A 23,322-nucleotide genomic window follows, 5' to 3' on the forward strand; every position below is an offset into this window, starting at 1 on the left:
TGCAATACACCATAGAGTCACCATGTAATAACTGTACCACTCACGGTGCAATACACCGTACGGTCACCATGTAATAACTGTACCACTCACGGTGCAATACACCATAGAGTCACCATGTAATAACTGTACCGCTCACGGTGCAATACACCACACGGTCACTGTGTAATAACTGTACCGCTCACGGTGCAATACTCCGCACGGTCACCGTGTAATAACTGTACCGCTCACGGTGCAATAGACCGCACAGTCACCGTGTAATAACTGTACCGCTCACGGTACAATACACCGTACGGTCACCGTGTAATAACTGTACCGCTCACAGTGCAATACACTGTACAGTCACCGTGTAATTAACTGTACCGCTCACGGTGCAATACACCGCACGGTCACCGTATAATAACTGTACCACTCACAGTGCAATATACCGTACAGTCACCTTGTCAGCCAGTGGCTCCGTTGATAGCACCCTCGATTCTGAGTTAGAAGGTTGTGGGTTCAAGTCCCACTCCATAGACTTGAACACAAAAATCTAGGCTGACACCCCAGGGCAGTACTGAGGGAACGCTGCATTGTCGGAGGTGCCGACTTTCGAATGAGATGTTAAACCGAGGCCCTGTCTGCTCTCTCAAAAGATCCACGGCACTATTTTGAAGAAGAGCAGGGGAGTTCTCCCCGATGACCTGACCAATATTTACCCCTCAATCAACATCATTAAAACAGATTATCTGGTCGTTATCACATTGCTGTTAGTGGAATCTTGCTGTGTGCAAATTGTCTGTCACATTTCCTACATTACAACAGTGACTCCACTTCAAAAAAGTACTTAATTGGCTGTAAAGCACTTTGGGATGTCCGATGGTCATGAAAGGCGCTATGGAAATGCAAGTCTTTCTTTCTAACTACACAGGTCACTGTATCACTGTGCAATATTCGTTCCCAGTCCTGGCTGCCCGACATGTCAAACAGTCAACAATGGCGGCCACAATACCCACAATCCTCTGCACCCCAGAAACTGCACTATCCATGGCATGGTTTTACTGCATTGCGTCCCGAGTGCGTTGTGCCACTCCCGTTTCCAGGCCGGAGCTAAACCGGACAGGAAAACATCCCTGGGATTTCTCTCCCGAATTGCTAGCAGGAGTTTCACCTTCAATCCCGGGAGACTCCAGGACAAGCTGAGAGGATTAAATTACGAGTACAGGTTGCATAGGTTAGGCTTGTATCCCCTCGAGTTTAGAAGATTAAGGGGTGATCTAATTGAGGTGTTTGCGATGAGTAAAGGATTCGATGGGGGTAGAGAGAGAGAAGCTATTTCCTCTGGTGTGGGGAGTTCAGAACAAGGGGGCAGAACCTTAAAATTAGAGCCAGGCTGTTCAGGGGTGATGTCAGGAAGCACTTCTTCACACAAAGGGTGGTGGAAATCTGGAACTGTCTTCCCCAAAAAGCTGTTGAGGCTGTTGAGGTCAATTGCAAATTTCAAAACTAAGATTGATAGACTTTTGTTAGGAAAGGGTATCAAGGGATATGGAGCCAAGGCAGGTAGATGGGTTAAGATGCAGATTAGCCATGATCTCATTGAATGGGGCAACAGCTAGAGGGGCTGAATGGCCTCCTCCTGTTTCTGTGTAACAGCCAGAGGGGCTGAATGGCCTCCTCCTGTTCCTGGCCAACAGCCAGAAGGGCTGAATGGCCTCCTCCTGTTCCTGGCCAACAGTCAGAGGGGCTGAATGGCCTCCTCCTGTTCCTGTGCAACAGTCAGAGGGGCTGAATGGCCTACTCTTGCTCCCGCTCTCTGCACTCGGTAACCTTGATTAGATCACCCCTTAATCTTCTAAACTCGAGGGAATACAAGCCCAGTCTGTGCAACCTGTCCTCGTGATTTAGCCCTTTTAGCCCCGGTGTCATTCTGGTGAATCTGCGTTGCTCCCCCTCCAAGGCCGAGATCTCCTCCCTGAGGTGTGGGGCCCAGGACTGAACGCACTGACTCCAGATGGATTCTGACCAGAGCTCCGTACAGTTGGAGCGTCACTCCCACCCTGTGTATTCCAGCCCTCGAGATAAAGGCCAACACTCCATTAGCCTCTTTAATTATTTTCAGTACCTGTCCACTAGCTTTCAGTGATTTCTGTACATGGATCCCGAAAACTCTCTGTGCTTCCACCGCTCCTAGTCTCTCGCCATTCAGAGCCTGCTCTGATCTATCTCGGGTCCAAAGTGGATGACCTCACACTTCCCTGCATTGAACGCCATCTGCCACAGTTTTGCCCACTCACTTAATCTATCAATGTCCCTTTGCAACTTTCTGCTCCCGTCTCCACTATTTACCGTGCCACCTAACTTGGATATACGGCTCTCTGTCCCTTCAACGAAGTCATTTATAAATATCGTGAAAAGCTGAGGCCCCAGTACAGGTCCCTGGAGGTCACATCCTGCCAATTTAAGTAGAGGCCCATTAATCCTACTCTCCGTCCCCGACCTCCTAACCAATTCCCTACCCATGTCACTAGGTTAATAGAATCATAGAAAGTTACAGCACGGAAGGAGGCCATTTCGGCCCATCGTGTCCGCGTCGGCCAACAAAGGGCTATCCAGCCTAATCCCACTTCCCAGCTCTCGGTCCGTAGCCCTGCAGGTTACAGCATCCCAAGTGCATATCCAAGTACTTTTTAAATGTGGTTAGGGTTCCTGCCTCTACCACCCTTTCAGGCAGTGAGTTCCAGACCCTCACAACCTTCTGGGTGATGAAATTTCCCCTCAAATCTCCTCTAAACCTTCCCCCAATTACTTTAAATCTGTGCCCCCTGGATTTTGACCCCTCTGCTAAGGGAAATAGGTCCTTTCTATCCACTTTATCTAGGCCCCTCATAATTTTATACCCCTCAATAAGGTCTCCCCTCAGCCTCCTCTGTTCCAAGGGAAGCAGACCCAGCCTATCCAGTCTTTCCTCATAGCTAAGATTCTCTACTCCCGGCAACATCCTTGTAAATCTCCTCTGTACCCTCTCTAGTGCAATCACATCTTTCCTGTAATGTGGTGACCAGAACTGCACGCAGTACTCTAGCTGAGGCCGAACTAGTGTTTTATACACTTGAAGTATAATCCCCCTGCTCTGGTATTCTATGCCACGGCTAATAAAGGTTGTCTCCATTTCCATGCACTTCCATCTTTACCAACAGTCTCTTGTGTGGAACCTTATCGAATGCCTTCTTGAAGTTCATACAAATAACATCCATGGACACTTCCTTCTCCACTATGTTAGTGACCGCCTCAAAATGTTCAACTACATGAGTCAGACATGCCCTGCTCTTCACAAATCCATGCTGGCTCTCTCTGAGCAGCTCCTGTTTGTACCAAGTGCTCAGTCACACCGCCCCTAATAACAGATTCTTGTCATTCCCCCACAAGAGTAACAGTCTATTGAGTAGCTTTCCCGCGGCGGGGGGGGAGGAATGAGAAACAGCGGGTAAAGGCGGAGTTGTCCGTACCTGTTCCTGGCCGCGCCATGATGATCTCCTTCTTTGGCGCCGGGTGGTTGAACTCTCCCAGCTGCGACGGCACGATGACAGGAAGCAGGGCCGCCGGCGAGGGGTGGAAGGCCACGGGCTGGAAGGGCGGGTCCTGGCGGGAGGGGGCCATGGCCGCAGCCAAGACCAACCCCCCGGCCGGCTGCCCGGGGGAGGTGGCGCGGGCCATGCCCTGGATGCGGTTGGCGTTGATGGGCACAGGGGCCTGGAGCGGCGCCTTGCTGTTGGCGGCGGGGTGGCGGTGGTGGTGGTGGTGGTGGTGCTCCTTGGCACCCCCCTTGGCCGCCCGGGGGCTGACCCCTCCCCCCCGGCCCCCCTCCCCCCCCAGGGGCCGCTCGGTGAACCGGGCAGGCAGCGGCACATCGGGGTTGCGCACGATGACGGGCGAGTCGCGCTGGGCGGCCGGCACCCGCCGGACTGAGGGGCTGGCCGCCATGGGGTCGGAGGTCATGGCGGCGGGCGGGCTCAGCAGCAGGGGCGAGGGCTGGCGGGAGCGGGGGAAGGGCCCGGCCGGGGGCGAGACGGCCTGGAAGCCGGCCAGCGCGCAGGGGGTGGGGGTGTGGGGGACTGACTCCACCCCCGAGTCCATGCTGTCGCTCTTGTGGTAGTCGGCGGCCGCGGTCGCCATGGTGACGGCGCTGCCGTGGGCCCAGTCGGCCTTGCCCTTGGTCTTGCCGGGGCTGATGGGCACGGTGAAGGTCAGGCTGGTCTGGAAGGTTGGCTGGATGCCGGAGGAATGGCGCTCCCGCTGGTGCTGCAGCAGCTGCTGCTGCTGCTGCTGCTGCTGGTGGTGGTGATGGTGCACCATCTCCGGGGTCAGCACGCCCACCTTGGGCGTGCTGGCGTGCCGGTGGCGGGACGAGGAGGAGGAGGAGGAGCAGGAGACTCGCTGGATGACCGGCGAGGCGGTAATGGGGCTGAAGCTGGCCGGCCGGCAGCCGAAGAGGGGCGAGGGCGAGGGGGAGGGGGCCGGCGAGAAGGGCGACTGGTTGGAGATGGGCGAGAAGCCGGGCGTGCCCGAGCGCGAGCTGCCCAGTGACACCAGCATGTTGGCCGCCTCGCACTCATCGGAATTGAAGCTAGAGAGGTCGGAGGCCGCCAGCAGCCTGGGGTGGGGGTCAGTGCGGGCACTGCTGGCCTCGCTGTCGCGGGACGTCTCGTCCCAGTCGAACTCGGAGCTGCCCTCGCGCAGCCCACTGGCCCGGCCATCGGAGGCCCCCTCCAGCTCCTTGGTACGCATGGAGAGGTGGCGGGAGCAGTAGCCCCGCCGCTGGGACTCCTTCATGCAGCCATCGCGTGAGCACAGCCGCCGCCACTGCTTGCCGTTGAACTTCTTGCGGATGCCGTTGGGGGTGCAGACCACGTCGCCCTTCTTGTACTTGTGCTGGGCTGCCGCGCTGGCGGCGCCGAGGGGGGTGCGCGAGCGAGGGCCGGGCGTCACGCGGCTCTCCAGCGAGACGCTGCTGCTGGTGCTGCCCCGGCCCCCGTCCTGGGGGGCTTGCTGCTGCTGCTGCTGCTGTGGGGCAGGCGGGGGGGGCGAGGATGGCAGGAGCCCCGGGGGCAGGACGGCCCCCAATGCGCCCTCCCGCCCAGCCCCGCCCACAGCAGACGGCATGTTCAGGCTCAGCGTCAGCACCTCGGCGTCCTCCGGCTGCCGGGGCTGGGCGGGGGGGCTGGGCGGCTCCTGGCGCTCGGACGCAGGGCTTCCCTCCGGCCGGGCGCCGGCTGGCCTCTCCTGTTCCCAGGGCGCCCGCAGCAGGCGCAGGGCCTCGAGCGCCACCCAGGCCTCCTCCTGCTCCTCTTCCTGCTGCCCGCCCCGGTCAAAGAGGACCCTGTAGGGGGCCGGCTCCTGCCCGATCTCGGTCACCACGCCGTCCCGGTAGGCGGGCTGCTGCGGGGGGGCGCGGGCGCAGACCCGGGTGCCCGGGGCCATGGCCGAGGCAGGCGGCGTCAGGTCTAGGAGCACGCTGAGCTGGCCTCCGTCCTCGCCCCCCCAGGCGCCCTCAAAGTAGGTGACGGCCCGGTCCCCGTCAAACTGCACGGCCAGGTCCCGGCAGTGGCGCCGGCAGTGGCGCAGCATGCCGGGCCGGAAGGCGCCGTTGCGCCGCGCCAGGACACGCTGGGACTTGAGGGGGCGCGGTGGAGCGGCGTGGGGGGGCCTCTCGCTCTCGTCCTCCTCGCAGTCCGCCGAGTGCTCGCTGGCCGTCTCGGTGCTGGAGGAGCTGGCGCTGGGGCAGGGGTCGTCGGCTGGGACGGGGGTGCGAGGCTCCTCCAGAACGGGGTGAGCGGGGGGGTTGGCCCCCGAGCCCTCGCTGCTGTTACTGCTGGAGTCGTCCCGCCCCTCGGGGCCCGACAGCTCCTCCAGCAGCTTCTTGCGCGGCGCCCGGGACTTGAAGGTGGCCGTCTTGCGGTTGGACGTCCCCTCGGATTTGCCGGTCTCGCCGGCCGCTCGGCCCTCCTCCCGGGGCTGGCCCCCGACCTCGGCCTCCCTCGACCGGCCCCTGACCTCCTTGGCCTGCGACTCCTGGCCTTTGACCTCCTTCGGCCGGCCCTCGGCCTTGCTCTGGGCTCTCCTGGTGTTGGGCGGCGCCTGGGGGTGCTGGGCAGTGCCCACCGTCTCGGCTCCTTCCTCTCCGTGTCGCCGCTTGAGGCCCCGCAGTCGCCCGGCGGGAGGGGACCTGCTGCTGCCAGTGGCGGTCGGCTTCCTGGCAGACTTCATCTTTCATTTTAGGTCGGGAACAGCAGCTGCAGAAGAAAGCACATCAAACAAAGCAATCAGTCACCGGCGGCGAATGGCAAGCCATCTAGGAGCCCGGGTGCCCGCTCTCCACTACCCTGCCCAAGCGCCAGCCCAGACACTGTACCCCAAACATGGGGAACCACCTAGGTGCATGTCACAGAGCCTCGAGGAGGGGTGGGGGGTTGCTTCATAACCTAAGAATTAGGAGCAGGAGCAGGCCATACGGCCCCTCAAGCCTGCTCCACCGTTCAAAAAGATCATGGCTGATCATCGACCTCAACTCCATTTTCTGGCCCCATTCCCATATCCCCTAGTGTCCAAAATTCAATCGATCGCCGTCTTACTCAACGACTGAGCATCCACAGTGCTTTGGGGTGAAGAATTCCAAAGGATCCCCACCCGCAGCGAAGAAATTTCTCCTCATCTCAATCCTAAATGGCCGCCATTACTATCCGTGCTGTCAATTAAAAATCATGCATCTCTGCACGCTTGCACTTTAATAGGAACGGGAGGAGGTCATTCAGCCTATCGAGCCTGTTACACAGGGACAGGAGGAAGCCATTCAGCCCATCAAGCCTAATACATAGGAACAGGAGGAGGCCATTCAGCCCCTCGAGCCTGTTGCACAGGAACAGGAGGAGGCCATTTAGCCCATCAAGCCTGTTACACAGGAACAGGAGGAAGCCATTCAGCCCGTCAAGCCTAATACATAGGAACAGGAGGAGGCCATTCAGCCCCTCGAGCCTGTTGCACAGGAACAGGAGGAGGCCATTCAGCCCCTCGGGCCTGTTACATAGGATCAGGAGGAGGCCATTCACCCCTCGAGCCTGTTGCACAGGAACAGGAGGAGGCCATTCAGCCCCTCGAGCCTGTTACATAGGATCAGGAGGAGGCCATTCAGCCCCTCGAGCCTGTTACATAGGATCAGGAGGAGGCCATTCAGCCCCTCGGGCCTGTTACATAGGATCAGGAGGAGGCCATTCAGCCCCTCGAGCCTGTTACATAGGATCAGGAGGAGGCCATTCAGCCCCTCGAGCCTGTTACATAGGATCAGGAGGAGGCCATTCAGCCCCTCGAGCCTGTTACATAGGATCAGGAGGAGGCCATTCAGCCCCTCGAGCCTGTTACACAGGAACAGGAGGAGGCCATTCAGCCCCTCGGGCCTCTTTCAATATTCAATTAAATCAAGGCTGACCTGTTCCACAACTCCATTTACCCGCCTTTGCTCCATATCCCTCAATACCCTTATCCAACACAAATCTACCGATCTCTGTTTTGAAATTTTCAATTGACCCCCAGCCCGAACAGCTTTTTGGGGGGAGAGTTCCAGATTTCCACCACCCTTTGTGTGAAGAAGTGCTTCCTGACATCACCCCTGAACGGCCTGGCTCTAAATTTAAGGTTCTGCCCCCTTGTTCTGGGCACCCCACACCCCGCACCCCTCCGCCACCAGAGGAAATAGCTTCTCTCTCTACCCTATCGAATCCTTTAATCATCTTAAATACCTCGATTAGATCACCCCTTAATCTTCTATACTTGAGGGAATACAAGCCTGTCCTGGTGATTTAACCCTCTCTGGCCCGGTACCATTGTGGTGTACCTGTATAAAGCTAAGGCTCTCCAGCCCCACCGAAGGTGTGACGAGGGCAGCGTCCATAAAGGAGTTCAGAATGGAAAAATAGAAATAAAGACCTAAGGAAGAGGAGACGGCGGGAGCAGTTCGTACTGACAGCTTCAAAAGCCACTTATCAAAGAAAATGACATCTTGGCAACCAGCATAGAACGTCAGTGTAGCGTGCACGGGAGCAACAGGTGAATCTGGACCTCTGGTTCCCAAAGCTCTCCACCACTGGGGGTTTTCCTCGCCTGCACCCCACTGGTCCAATTATCCTGCACCCTTTGCCCCCACCTCACCTCAAAGTACTAGGTCAGGGCACTCTCTGAACAACTCCAGAGCACATCAAAGGGAAGAACTCCCAATTTCTCCAGCGCCTTTCACCACCTCAGGACGTCCCAAAGTGCTGTACAGCCAATGACGTACTTTTTGAAGTGTGGTCACTGTTGTAATGTAGGAAAGGCGGCAGCCAATCTGTGCACAGCAAGCTCCCACACACAGCAATGTGATAATGACCAGATCATCTGTTTTTGTTATGCTGATTGAGGGATATATATTGGCCAGGACACCGGGGATAACTGCCCTGCTCTTCTTCCAATAGTGGCTGTGGAATCTTTTACGTCCACATGAGAGGGCAGACACAGCCTCGGTTTAACATTTCATCCAAAAGACAACCCCTCCAACAGTGCAGCACTCCCTCAGTACTGCCCCTCCAACAGTGCGGTGCTCCCTCAGCACTGCCCCTCCGACAGTGCAGCGCTCCCTCAGTACTGCCCCTCCGACAGTGCGGCGCTCCCTCAGTACTGACCCTCCGACAGTGTGGCGCTCCCTCAGTACTGCCCCTCCAACAGTGCGGCGCTCCCTCAGTACTGTCCCTCCGACAGTGCAGCGCTCCCTCAGTACTGACCCTCCGACAGTGCAGCGCTCCCTCAGTACTGCCCCTCCGACAGTGCAACGCCCCCTCAGTACTGACCCTCCGACAGTGCGGCGCTCCCTCAGTACTGACCCTCCGACAGTGCAGCGCTCCCTCAGTACTGACCCTCCGACAGTGCAGCGCTCCCTCAGTACTGCCCCTCCAACAGTGCGGCGCTCCCTCAGTACTGTCCCTCCGACAGTGCAGCACTCCCTCAGTACTGCCCCTCCGACAGTGAGGCACTCCCTCAGTACTGTCCCTCCGACAGTGAGGCACTCCCTCAGTACTGCCCCTCCAACAGTGCGGCGCTCCCTCAGTACTGTCCCTCCGACAGTGAGGCACTCCCTCAGTACTGTCCCTCTGACAGTGCGGCACACCCTCAGTACTGCCCCTCCGACAGTGCGGCGCTCCCTCAGTACTGACCCTCCGACAGTGAGGCACTCCCTCAGTACTGCCCCTCCCACAGTGCGACGCTCCCTCAGTACTGACCCTCCGACAGTGAGGCACTCCCTCAGTACTGCCCCTCCGACAGTGCGGCGCTCCCTCAGTACTGACCCTCCGACAGTGAGGCACTCCCTCAGTACTGACCCTCCGACAGTGCAGCGCTCCCTCAGTACTGACCCTCCGACAGTGCAGCGCTCCCTCAGTACTGACCCTCCGACAGTGCAACGCTCCCTCAGTGCTGACCCTCCGACAGTGCAGCGCTCCCTCAGTACTGACCCTCCGACAGTGCAACGCTCCCTCAGTACTGACCCTCCGACAGTGCAGCGCTCCCTCAGTACTGACCCTCCGACAGTGCAGCACCCCCTCAGTACGGACCCTCCGACAGTGTAGCGCTCCGTCAGTACTGAACCTCCGACAGTGCAGCGCTCCCTCAGTACTGAACCTCCGACAGTGCAGCGCTCCCTCAGTACTGAACCTCCGACAGTGCAGCGCTCCCTCAGTACTGACCCTCCGACAGTGCAGCACTCCCTCAGTACTGCCCCTCCGACAGTGAGGCACTCCCTCAGTACTGTCCCTCCGACAGTGAGGCACTCCCTCAGTACTGTCCCTCCGACAGTGCGGCACACCCTCAGTACTGCCCCTCCGACAGTGCGGCGCTCCCTCAGTACTGACCCTCCGACAGTGAGGCACTCCCTCAGTACTGTCCCTCCGACAGTGAGGCACTCCCTCAGTACTGCTCCTCCGACAGTGCGGCGCTCCCTCAGTACTGACCCTCCGACAGTGAGGCATTCCCTCAGTACTGACCCTCCGACAGTGCAGCGCTCCCTCAGTACTGACCCTCCGACAGTGCAGCGCTCCCTCAGTACTGACCCTCCGACAGTGCAACGCTCCCTCAGTGCTGACCCTCCGACAGTGCAGCGCTCCCTCAGTACTGACCCTCCGACAGTGCAACGCTCCCTCAGTACTGACCCTCCGACAGTGCAGCGCTCCCTCAGTACTGACCCTCCGACAGTGCAGCACCCCCTCAGTACTGCCCCTCCGACAGTGCGGCGCTCCCTCAGTACTGACCCTCCGACAGTGTGGCGCTCCCTCAGTACTGCCCCTCCAACAGTGCGGCGCTCCCTCAGTACTGTCCCTCCGACAGTGCAGCGCTCCCTCAGTACTGACCCTCCGACAGTGCAGCGCTCCCTCAGTACTGCCCCTCCGACAGTGCAACGCCCCCTCAGTACTGACCCTCCGACAGTGCAGCGCTCCCTCAGTACTGCCCCTCCAACAGTGCGGCGCTCCCTCAGTACTGTCCCTCCGACAGTGCAGCACTCCCTCAGTACTGCCCCTCCGACAGTGAGGCACTCCCTCAGTACTGTCCCTCCGACAGTGAGGCACTCCCTCAGTACTGCCCCTCCAACAGTGCGGCGCTCCCTCAGTACTGTCCCTCCGACAGTGAGGCACTCCCTCAGTACTGTCCCTCTGACAGTGCGGCACACCCTCAGTACTGCCCCTCCGACAGTGCGGCGCTCCCTCAGTACTGACCCTCCGACAGTGAGGCACTCCCTCAGTACTGCCCCTCCCACAGTGCGACGCTCCCTCAGTACTGACCCTCCGACAGTGAGGCACTCCCTCAGTACTGCCCCTCCGACAGTGCGGCGCTCCCTCAGTACTGACCCTCCGACAGTGAGGCACTCCCTCAGTACTGACCCTCCGACAGTGCAGCGCTCCCTCAGTACTGACCCTCCGACAGTGCAGCGCTCCCTCAGTACTGACCCTCCGACAGTGCAACGCTCCCTCAGTGCTGACCCTCCGACAGTGCAGCGCTCCCTCAGTACTGACCCTCCGACAGTGCAACGCTCCCTCAGTACTGACCCTCCGACAGTGCAGCGCTCCCTCAGTACTGACCCTCCGACAGTGCAGCACCCCCTCAGTACGGACCCTCCGACAGTGTAGCGCTCCGTCAGTACTGAACCTCCGACAGTGCAGCGCTCCCTCAGTACTGACCCTCCGACAGTGCAGCGCTCCCTCAGTACTGACCTTCCGACAGTGCAGCACTCCCTCAGTACTGCCCCTCCGACAGTGAGGCACTCCCTCAGTACTGTCCCTCCGACAGTGAGGCACTCCCTCAGTACTGCCCCTCCAACAGTGCGGCGCTCCCTCAGTACTGTCCCTCCGACAGTGAGGCACTCCCTCAGTACTGTCCCTCTGACAGTGCGGCACACCCTCAGTACTGCCCCTCCGACAGTGCGGCGCTCCCTCAGTACTGACCCTCCGACAGTGAGGCACTCCCTCAGTACTGTCCCTCCGACAGTGAGGCACTCCCTCAGTACTGCTCCTCCGACAGTGCGGCGCTCCCTCAGTACTGACCCTCCGACAGTGAGGCATTCCCTCAGTACTGACCCTCCGACAGTGCAGCGCTCCCTCAGTACTGACCCTCCGACAGTGCAGCGCTCCCTCAGTACTGACCCTCCGACAGTGCAACGCTCCCTCAGTGCTGACCCTCCGACAGTGCAGCGCTCCCTCAGTACTGACCCTCCGACAGTGCAACGCTCCCTCAGTACTGACCCTCCGACAGTGCAGCGCTCCCTCAGTACTGACCCTCCGACAGTGCAGCACCCCCTCAGTACTGACCCTCCGACAGTGTAGCGCTCCGTCAGTACTGAACCTCCGACAGTGCAGCGCTCCCTCAGTACTGACCCTCCGACAGTGCAGCGCTCCCTCAGTACTGACCCTCCGACAGTGCAGCGCTCCCTCAGTACTGACCTTCCGACAGTGCAGTGCTCCCTCAGTACTGACCCTCCAACAGTGCAGCGCTCCCTCAGCTCTGCACTGGGAATGTCGGCCTGGATTTAGTGTTCAAGTCTCTGGAGTCGGACTCGAATCCACGACCTTGTGACTCGGGCGAGAGTGCAACCCACTGAGCCCCAGCTGACTCCCCACTCCCAAGTAGGAACATAGTTATTGCTAGATGAAAAAAGGTCAACATCCAGCTCGTTCACCTTCTCCCATCCTGGCAGTCACAGTCTGCAATGATAATGGAGTTGTTGCCTAATCTCAGCAATCAATCTCTATCAATGAGTCCACAACAGAGCCAGACAGGAGGCGAGGAAAACCCCAGTGGTGGAGAGCTTTGTGAACCAGAGGTACAATGTCACTCGGTCCTCCTGAGCTCGCTACACTCCCCACACCCTCAGGTCTCCAATTACTCAGATACTGCATCCCAAAGTGTTATTGGAGAGAAATCGATCCAAATTCCATTTGAATGAATCAATACTAACTGCTTCCACCGTCTCCCAAGGGAGCTTGTTCCACAGATTGACCACTCGCTCACTTCTACTCTTCTGCAAAAGGTGAAACTGCTTGACATGGTCGACATTATCTCATCTCTTGAGAATCCGAGAGAAAGCAATCATATCACCTCTCCGCAGTACAGGAGGGTCTGATAGACTGGGGGTATTGCACATGGGGGAGGAGCTTTACTCTGTATCAAACCCGTGCTGTACCTGCCCTGGGAGTGTTTGATGGGACAGTGTAGAGGGAGCTTTACTCTGTATCTAACCCCGTGCTGTACCTGCCCTGGGAGTGTTTGATGGGACAGTGTAGAGGGAGCTTTACTCTGTATCTAACCCCGTGCTGTACCTGCCCTGGGAGTGTTTGATGGGACAGTGTAGAGGGAGCTTTACTCTGTATCTAACCCGTGCTGTACCTGCCCTGGGAGTGTTTGATGGGACAGTGTAGAGGGAGCTTTACTCTGTATCTAACCCATGCTGTACCTGCCCTGGGAGTGTTTGATGGGACAGTGTAGAGGGAGCTTTACTCTGTATCTAACCCTGTGCTGTACCTGCCCTGGGAGTGTTTGATGGGGACAGTGTAGAGGGAGCTTTACTCTGTATCTAACCCATGCTGTACCTGCCCTGGGAGTGTTTGATGGGACAGTGTAGAGGGAGCTTTACTCTGTATCTAACCCATGCTGTACCTGCCCTGGGAGTGTTTGATGGGACAGTGTAGAGGGAGCTTTACTCTGTATCTAACCCTGTGCTGTACCTGCCCTGGGAGTGTTTGATGGGACAGTGTAGAGGGAGCTTTGTTCTGTATCTAACCCGTGCTGTACCTGCCCTGGGAGTGTTTGATGGGACAGTGTAGAGGGAGCTTTACTCTGTATCTAACCCGTGCTGTATCTGCCCTGGGAGTGTTTGATGGGACAGTGTAGAGGGAGCTTTACTCTGTATCTAACCCGTGCTGTACCTGCCCTAGGAGTGTTTGATGGGACAGTATAGAGGGAGCTTTACTCTGTATCTAACCCGTGCTGTACCTGCCCTGGGAGTGTTTGACGGGGCAGTGTAGAGGGGGCTTTACTCTGTATCTAACCCGTGCTGTACCTGCCCTGGGAGTGTTTGACGGGTCAGTGTAGAGGGAGCTTTACTCTGTATCTAACCCGTGCTGTACCTGCCCTGGGAGTGTTTGATGGGACAGTGTAGAGGGAGCTTTACTCTGTATCTAACCCCTGCTGTACCTGCCCTGGGAGTGTTTGATGGGGCAGTGTAGAGGGAGCTTTACTCTGTATCTAACCCCTGCTGTACCTGCACTGGGAGTGTTTGATGGGACAGTGTAGAGGGAGCTTTACTCTGTATCTAACCTGTGCTGTACCTGCCCTGGGAGTGTTTGATGGGACAGTGTAGAGAGAGCTTTACTCTGTATCTAACCCATGCTGTACCTGCCCTGGGAGTGTTTGGTGGGACAGTGTAGAGGGAGCTTTACTCTGTATCTAACCCGTGCTGTACCTGCCCTGGGAGTGTTTGATGGGTCAGTGTAGAGGGAGCTTTACTCTGTATCTAACCCGTGCTGTACCTGCCCTGGGAGTGTTTGATGGGGCAGTGTACAGGGAGCTTTACTCTGTATCTAACCTATGCTGTACTCGATACTGACATGAACCACCTTGAACCACTCGATTAGATTCCAGCCTGTAACTCACTCCGGGTATCCGTTATTCTATATATAAACCCCCGCCGAATCCCTTGATTAGATTCCAGCCTGTAACTGACTCGCAGGTATCTGTTATTCTGTGGCAAAGCCACCAGGGGACTCCTGTATATGACTATATAACTGCCTTTGACAGAGTGCTACAGCACCTATGTTTGTTCACTGTTTGTAAATAACCCGTTCTCGGTCAGTTCCAGAACCAGTGCGATGACGTCATCACGTTGGTCACGTGACGTCCCGAACGGCGGGAAACGTGATGACGTGATGACGTCAGGCTGGGAGGTTCCCAGGTTAGACCTCGTGAAGCCAGCCTTAAGAAAAGACCTGTTGCTTGTTTCTCGTGCATTCCATTGTTTGTTCTTTAGTTTACATTAAACTTCGTTTAATTATTGGACTGACTCGACCTCAGTATTTCAGCTAGGGATCTGACGATTCCTACAATTCTATATATAAACCCCCCGAACCCCTTGATTAGATTCCAGCCTGTAACTCACTCCTGGGTAACAACAGAAAATGCTGGAAAAACTCAGCAGGCCAGGCAACATCCGTGGAGAGAGAAATAGAGTTGACGTTTCGGGTCGAAACCCTTTTTCAAAACTGGAAAGGAAATAAAATAGATCGAAGGCAGGGCTGCGATAGAACAAAAGAAGTAAAAGAGACATTAAGAGGTATTCAAAACCAGACGAAATGGTAATGGGACAAGTGGAGACAAAAGACGGCTAGGATTAGGTGTGAAGTGTACTGGCAGGATGAGACACAGCTGCCATGTGCGAGAGAAAAAAAAAAGGAAGTGGGGGGGGGGGAAAGGGAAGACCCAAAACAAAGGGGTAAAAAAAAAGTAAAAATGTAATAGGGGCCGAGGTTATGATCTGAAATTGTTGAACTCGATATTGAGTCCGGAAGGCTGCAGAGTGCCTAATCGGAAGATGAGGTGCTGTTCCTCGAGTTTACATTGAGCTTCCATGGAACAATGCAAGAGGCCAAGGACGGTGAGGTCCGAGTGGGAATAGAGCGGTGAATTAAAATAACAGGCGACCGGAAGCTCGGGGTCACCCTTACGGACTGAACGGAGGTGTTCTGCAAAGCGGTCACCCAATCTGCGTTTGGTCTCCCCAATGTAGAGGAGACCGCATCGCGAGCAGCGAATACAGTATACTAGATTGCAAGAAGTACAAGTAAATCGCTGTTTCACCTGGAAGGGGTGTTTGGGGCCCTGGACAGTGGGAAGGGGGGAGGTATAGGGACAGGTGTTACATCTCCTGCGCTTGCACAGGAAGGTGCCAGGCGAAGGGGAAGGGCTGTTGGGGGTGATAGAGGAGTGGACTAGGGTGTCTCAGAGGGAGCGGTCCCTACGGAATGCTGAAAGGGGAGGGGAAGATGCGTTTGGTGGTGGGATCACTTTGGAGGTAGCGGAAATGGCGAAGGATGATCCGTTGAATGCGGAGGCTGGTGGGGTGAAAGGTGAGGACAAGGGGAACCCTATCTCACTCCTGGGTATCTGTGATTCTATATATAAACCCCCCAAACATCCTCGATTAGATTCCAGCCTGTAACTCACTCCCGGGTATCTGTTATTCTATATATAAACCCCCAAACCTCCGATTAGATTCCAGCCTGTAACTCACTCCCGGGTATCTGTTATTCTATATATAAACCCCTCCGAAACCCTCAATTAGATTCCAGCCTGTAACTCACTCCTGGGTATCTATGATTCTATATATAGACCCCTGAACCCCTCGATTAGATTCCAGCCTGTAACTCGCTCCCGGGTATCTGTTATTCTATATATAAACCCCTCCGAAACCCTCGATTAGATTCCTGCCTGTAACTGACTCGTAGGTATCTGTTATTAACATAAGAAATTAAGAGCAGGAGTCAGCCATTCAGCCCCTCGAGCCTGCTCCGCCATTCAATAAGATCATGGCTGATCATCGACCTCAACTCCACTTTCCCGCCCGATCTCCATATCCTCTGATTCCCCTAGAATCCAAATATCTATCTATTTCAGCCTTGAATATACTCAAAGACTCAGCATTCACAGCCCTCTGGGGCAGAGAATTCTAAAGATTTACCACCCTCTGAGTGAAGAAAGTCCTCCTCATCTCAGTCTTAAATGGCCGACCCCTTATCCTGAGACTCTGCCCCCTAGTTCTAGACACTCCAGCCAGGGGAAACAACCTCTCAGCATCTACCCTGTCAATCCCCTTCAGAATCTTGTTATGTTTCAATGAGATCACCTCTCATTCTTCTAAACTCCAGAGAGTATCGGCCCATTCTACGCAATCTCTCATCCGAGGAATCAATCTAGTGAACCTTCGTTGCACCGTCTCCAAGGCAAGTATATCCTTCCTTAGATAAGGAGAACAAAACTCACCAAGGCCCTGTAAAATTGTAGCAAGACTTCCTTACGCTTATACTCCAACCCCCTTGCAATAAAGGCCAACATGCCATTTGCCTTCCTGTACCTGCATGCTAGCTTTCTGTGTTTCTTGCACGAGGACACCCAAATCTCTCTGAGCACCAACATTTGAAAGTTTCTCACCATTTAAAAAATGTTCTGTTTTTCTATTCTTCCTACCAAAGTGAATAACCTCACATTTCCCCACACTATACTCCACCTGCCACCTTACTGCCCACTCACTCAGTCTATCGATATCCCTTTGCAGACTCTTTGGGGGGGAAAAAAATCGGGTTGCTTTGCGCCTCCCGTTCGCGCCATAAGAGGGCGCTAACGGGGCGCAAAGCAACTCGCGCCCGGGCGCGGCGCCTCCTGCGAAATTCAGCGGAGGGTTAGCGGCGGTGCTAACCAGTAGCACCCCGTGGCGCTGCGCCGCCGGTGATGACATCATCGCCGTGCGCAGCGCCCCGGCTGCTATCTTCGGGAGCACCCCCCTGAGTTACTGCCGGACGCTATGTCCGAGGGGGTCGGGGGGGCTCTACCTGCGGCCAGGGAGGCGCTATTTAAAGGCGAGGTGCGGGGCAGCCACTTTTGGCCCCGGGTCACGCTGCGCAAGGCCCCTCCCCTTTAAGAAGGGGAGGAAGGCCTGCAGTACCGCTGCACGTAGTGCCGCGATATTGACTCGCAGCGCCCCAAGAGAGATGGGGGTGCGGGGCGCTTCCCTCTTGGGGCGCAACCACTAAAGTTTCGGCGTGGCGGCGTTCATTTTTTCAGGGCGCTAAAAGCCGCGCCCCGGCGACATTAGCGCCCGCGCAGCTCAATTTTTAGCCCTTTGTGTTCTCCTCACAGCTTACTGTCCCACCTAGCTTTGTATCATCAGCAAACCTGGATACATTACACTCGGTCCCTTCATCTAGGTCATTATTATAGATTGTAAATAGCTGAGGTCCCAGCACTGATCCTTGCGGCACCCAGCTAGTTACAGCCTGCCTACCTGAAAAAGATCCGTTATCCCCTACTCTGTCTTCTGCTCATTAACCAATCCTCTGTCCATGCTACTATATTACCCCCAGCCTTATCGAATGCCTTTTGGAAATCTAAATATACTACATCCAATGGCTCCCCATTATCTACCCTGCTAGTCACAACCTCAAAAAACTCTAATAAATTTCTCAATCACGATTTCCCTTTCATAAAAGCACCAGTACTGTACCCCAGTGTTATACAGTGACAGACCTGTACCCACCAGTACTGTACCCCAGTGTGATACAGTGACAGACCTGTACCCACCAGTACTGTACCCCAGTGTTATAGTGACAGACCTGTACCCCAGTGTGATACAGTGACAGACCTGTACCCACCAGTACTGTACCCCAGTGTTATACAGTGACAGACCTGTCCCCACCAGTACTGTACCCCAGTGTTATACAGTGACAGACCTGTACCCACCAGTACTGTACCCCAGTGTTATACAGTGACAGACCTGTACCCACCAGTACTGTACCCCAGTGTTATACAGTGACAGACCTGTACCCACCAGTACTGTACCCCAGTGTTATACAGTGACAGACCTGTACCCACCAGTACTGTACCCCAGTGTTATACAGTGACAGACCTGTACCCACCAGTACTGTACCCCAGTGTTATACAGTGACAGACCTGTCCCCACCAGTACTGTACCCCAGTGTTATAGTGACAGACCTGTACCCGCCAGTACTGTACCCCAGTGTTATACAGTGACAGACCTGTACCCACCAGTACTGTACCCCAGTGTTATACAGTGACAGACCTGTGCCCAGCAGTACTGTACCCCAGTGTTATACAGTGACAGACCTGTACCCACCAGTACTGTGCCCGTGTTATACAGTGACAGACCTGTCCCCACCAGTACTGTACCCCAGTGTTATACAGTGACAGACCTGTACCCACCAGTAATGTACCCCAGTGTTATACAGTGACAGACCTGTCCCCACCAGTACTGTACCCCAGTGTTATACAGTGACAGACCTGTCCCCACCAGTACTGTACCCCAGTGTTATACAGTGACAGACCTGTACCCACCAGTACTGTACCCCAGTGTTATACAGTGACAGACCTGTACCCACCAGTACTGTACCCCAGTGTTATACAGTGACAGACCTGTTGCCACCAGTACTGTACCCCAGTGTTATACAGTGACAGACCTGTACCCACCAGTACTGTACCCCAGTGTTATACAGTGACAGACCTGTACCCACCAGTACTGTACCCCAGTGTTATACAGTGACAGACCTGTACCCACCAGTACTGTACCCCAGTGTTATACAGTGACAGACCTGTACTCACCAGTACTGTACCCCAGTGTTATACAGTGACAGACCTGTCCCCACCAGTACTGTACCCCAGTGTTATACAGTGACAGACCCTTACCCACCAGTACTGTACCCCAGTGTTATAGTGACAGACCTGTACCCACCAGTACTGTACCCCAGTGTTATACAGTGACAGACCTGTACCCACCAGTACTGTACCCCAGTGTTATAGTGACAGACCTGTACCCACCAGTACTGTACCCCAGTGTTATACAGTGACAGATCTGTACCCACCAGTACTGTACCCCAGTGTTATAGTGACAGACCTGTACCCACCAGTACTGTACCCCAGTGTTATACAGTGACAGACCTGTACCCACCAGTACTGTACCCCAGTGTTATACAGTGACAGACCTGTACTCACCAGTACTGTACCCCAGTGTTATACAGTGACAGACCTGTACTCACCAGTACTGTACCCCAGTGTTATACAGTGACAGACCTGTACCCACCAGTACTGTACCCCAGTGTTATACAGTGACAGATCTGTACCCACCAGTACTGTACCCCAGTGTTATACAGTGACAGATCTGTACCCACCAGTACTGTACCCCAGTGTTATACAGTGACAGACCTGTACTCACCAGTACTGTACCCCAGTGTTATACAGTGACAGACCTGTACCCACCAGTACTGTACCCCAGTGTTATACAGTGACAGACCTGTACCCACCAGTACTGTACCCCAGTGTTATACAGTGACAGACCTGTACCCACCAGTACTGTACCCCAGTGTTATACAGTGACAGACCTGTACCCACCAGTACTGTACCCCAGTGTTATACAGTGACAGACCTGTACCCACCAGTACTGTACCCCAGTGTGATACAGTGACAGACCTGTACCCACCAGTACTGTACCCGTGTGATACAGTGACAGACCTGTACCCACCAGTACTGTACCCCAGTGTGATACAGTGACAGACCTGTACCCACCAGTACTGTACCCCAGTGTGATACAGTGACAGACCTGTACCCACCAGCACTGTACCCCAGTGTTATACAGTGACAGACCTGTACCCACAAGTACTGTACCCCAGTGTTATAGTGACAGACCCTTACACACCAGTACTGTACCCCAGTGTTATACAGTGACAGACCTGTACCCACCAATACCGTACCCCAGTGTTATACAGTGACAGGCCTGTACCCACCAGTTCTGTACCCCAGTGTTAAACAGTGGCAGACCTGTACCCACCAGTAATGTACCCCAGTGTTATAGTGACAGACCTGTGCCCACCAGTACTGTACCCCAGTGTTATACAGTGACAGACCTGCATCCAACAGTAATGTACCCGTGTTATACACTGACAGACCATACCCACCAGTACTGTACCCCAGTGTTATAGAGTCACAGGCCTGTACCCACCAGTACTGTACCCCAGTGTAATACAGAGGCATCGCTGTACACACCAGTGCTGTACCCGTTATAAAGTGACAGACCTGTACCAACCGGTACTGTACACCAGTGTTATAGTGACAGACCTGTACCCACCAGTACTGTACCCGTGCTTTCCAGAGACAGACATGTACCCACCAGTACTGTACCACAGTGTTATACAGTAACAGACCTGTACCCACCAGTGCTGAACCCCAGTGTCATACAGTGACAGACCTGTACCCACCAGTACTGAACCCCAGTGTTATACAGCGACAGACCTGTACCCACCAGTACTGTACCCGTGTTATACAGTAACAGACCTGTACCCACCAGTACTGTACCCCAGTGTTATACAGTGACAGACCTGTACCCTCCAGTACTGTACCCCAGTGTCATACAGTGACAGACCTGTACCCACCAGTACTGTACCCGTGTTATACAGTCACAGACCGGTACCCACCAGTACTGTAACCGTGTTGTACACTGACAGACTTGTACCCACCAGTACTGTACCCCAGTGTTATAGTGACACACCTGTAACCACCAGTACTGTACCCATGTTATACAGTGACAGACCTGTACCCACCAGTACTGTACCCGTCTTATACAGTGACAGACCTGTACCCACCAGTACTGCACCCCAGTGTTATAAAGTCACAGATATGTACTCACCAGTACCGTACCCCAGTGTTATACAGTGACAGACCTGTACCCACCAGTACAGTACCCGTTATACAGTAATAGACCTGTACACACCAGTACTGTACCCCAGTGTTATACAGTGACAGACCTGTACCCACCAGTACTGTACCCCAGTGTTATACAGTGACAGACCTGTACTCACCAGTACTGTACCCCGGTGTTATACAGTGACAGACCTGTACCCACCAGTACTGTACCCCAGTGTTATACAGTGACAGACCTGTACCCACCAGTACTGTACTCGTGTTATAGTGACAAACCTGTACCCACCAGTACTGTACCCCAGTGTTATAGCGACAGACCTGTATCCACCAGTACTGCACCCCAGTGTTATACAGTCACAGATCTGTACCCACCAGTACGGTACCCCAGTCTTATACAGTGACAGACCTGTACCCACCAGTACTGTACCCCGGTGTTATAGTGACAGACCTATACCCACCAGTACTGTACCCCGATGTTATGCAATGACAGGCCTTTACCCACCAGTACTGTACCCCAGTGTTATACAGTGACAGACCTGTACCCAGTACTGTACCCCAGTGTTATACAGTGACAGGCCTGTACCCACCAGCACTGTACCCCAGCGTTATACAGTGACAGGCCTGCAGCCACCAGAACGGTACCCCAGTGTTATGCAGCGACAGACTTGTACCCACCAGTACTGTACCCCAGTGTTAGTGGCAGACCTGTACCCACCAGTCCTATACCCCAGTGTTATACAGTGAAACCTGTACACACCAGTACTGTACCCCAGTGTTACACGGTGACAGACCTGTACCCACCAGTACTGCACCCGTGTTATACAGTGACAGACCTGTACCCACCAGTACTGCACCCCAGTGTTATACAGTGACAGACCTGTACCCATCAGTACTGTACCCCAGTGTTATACAGTGACAGACCTGTACCCATCAGTACTGTACCCCAGTGTGATACAGTGACAGACCTGTACCCTCCAGTACTGAACCCCAGCGTTATAGTGACAGACCTGTACCCACCAGTACTGTACCCCAGTGTTATACAGTGACAGACCTGTACTCACCAGCACTGTACCCCAGTGTTATACAGTGACAGACCTGTACCCATCAGTACTGTACCCGTGTTATACAGTGACAGACCTGTACCCACTAGTACTGTACCAGTGTTATACAGTGACAGACCTGTACCCACCAATACCGTACCCCAGTGTTATACAGTGACAGGCCTGTACCCACCAGTTCTGTACCCCAGTGTTAAACAGTGGCAGACCTGTACCCACCAGTAATGTACCCCAGTGTTATAGTGACAGACCTGTGCCCACTAGTACTGTACCTGTTATAGTGACAGACCTGTACCCACCAGTACTGTACCCGTGCTTTCCAGAGACAGACATGTACCCACCAGTACTGTACCACAGTGTTACACAGTGACAGACCTGTACCCACCAGTACTGTACCCCAGTTTTATACAGTGACAGACCTGTACCCACCAGTGCTGTACCCCAGTGTTATACAGTGACAGACCTGTACCCACCAGTACTGTACCCCAGTGTAATACAGAGGCATCGCTGTACACACCAGTGCTGTACCCGTTATAAAGTGACAGACCTGTACCAACCGGTACTGTACACCAGTGTTATAGTGACAGACCTGTACCCACCAGTACTGTACCTGTGCTTTCCAGAGACAGACATGTACCCACCAGTACTGTACCACAGTGTTATACAGTGACAGACCTGTACTCACCAGTACTGTACCCGTGTTATACAGTGACAGACCTGTACCCATCAGTACTGTACCCGTTATACAGTGACAGACCTGTACCCACTAGTACTGTACCAGTGTTATACAGTGACAGACCCGTACCCACCAGTACTGTACCAGTGTTATACAGTGACAGACCAGTACCCACGAGTATTGTACCCCAGTGTTATACAGAGCCAGACCTGTACCCACCAGTACTGTACCCGTTATACAGTGACAGACCTGTACCCACCAGTACTGTACCACAGTGTTATACAGTGGCAGACCTGTACCAACCAGTACTGTAGCCGTGTTATAAAGTGACAGACCTGTGCCCAACAGTACTGTACCCCATGGTATGCAGTGACAGACCTGTACCCACCAGTGCTGTACCCCAGTGTAATAGTGACAGACCTGTACCCAGCAGTATTGTTTCCAGTGTTAGTGACAGACGTGTACCCACCAGCACTCTACCCCATTGTACAGTGACTGACCTGTACCCACCAGTACTGTAACCTAGCGTTATACAGTGACAGGGCTGTACTCACCAGTACTGTAACCCAG

At 54.8% G+C, this 23,322-nt stretch overlaps 1 protein-coding gene across 1 annotated transcript in view; it reads right to left on the reverse strand.

Moving 5' to 3' along the window:
- LOC147109744 (protein capicua homolog) overlaps positions 1–23,322 on the reverse strand; it is a 208,163-nt gene that overhangs the window by 168,931 nt on the left and 15,910 nt on the right. The window contains 1 exon segment of the mRNA XM_086003871.1: positions 3,486–6,269. Within this exon segment, the coding sequence (XP_085859997.1) occupies positions 3,486–6,243 (2,758 nt within the window). The 5' untranslated portion in view covers positions 6,244–6,269.

Source organism: Somniosus microcephalus, chromosome 12, assembly GCF_052327205.1.
Source record: "Somniosus microcephalus isolate GS21.2 chromosome 12, FLI_Smic_1.0, whole genome shotgun sequence".
In the NCBI taxonomy this organism is placed as follows: Eukaryota; Metazoa; Chordata; class Chondrichthyes; order Squaliformes; family Somniosidae; genus Somniosus; species Somniosus microcephalus.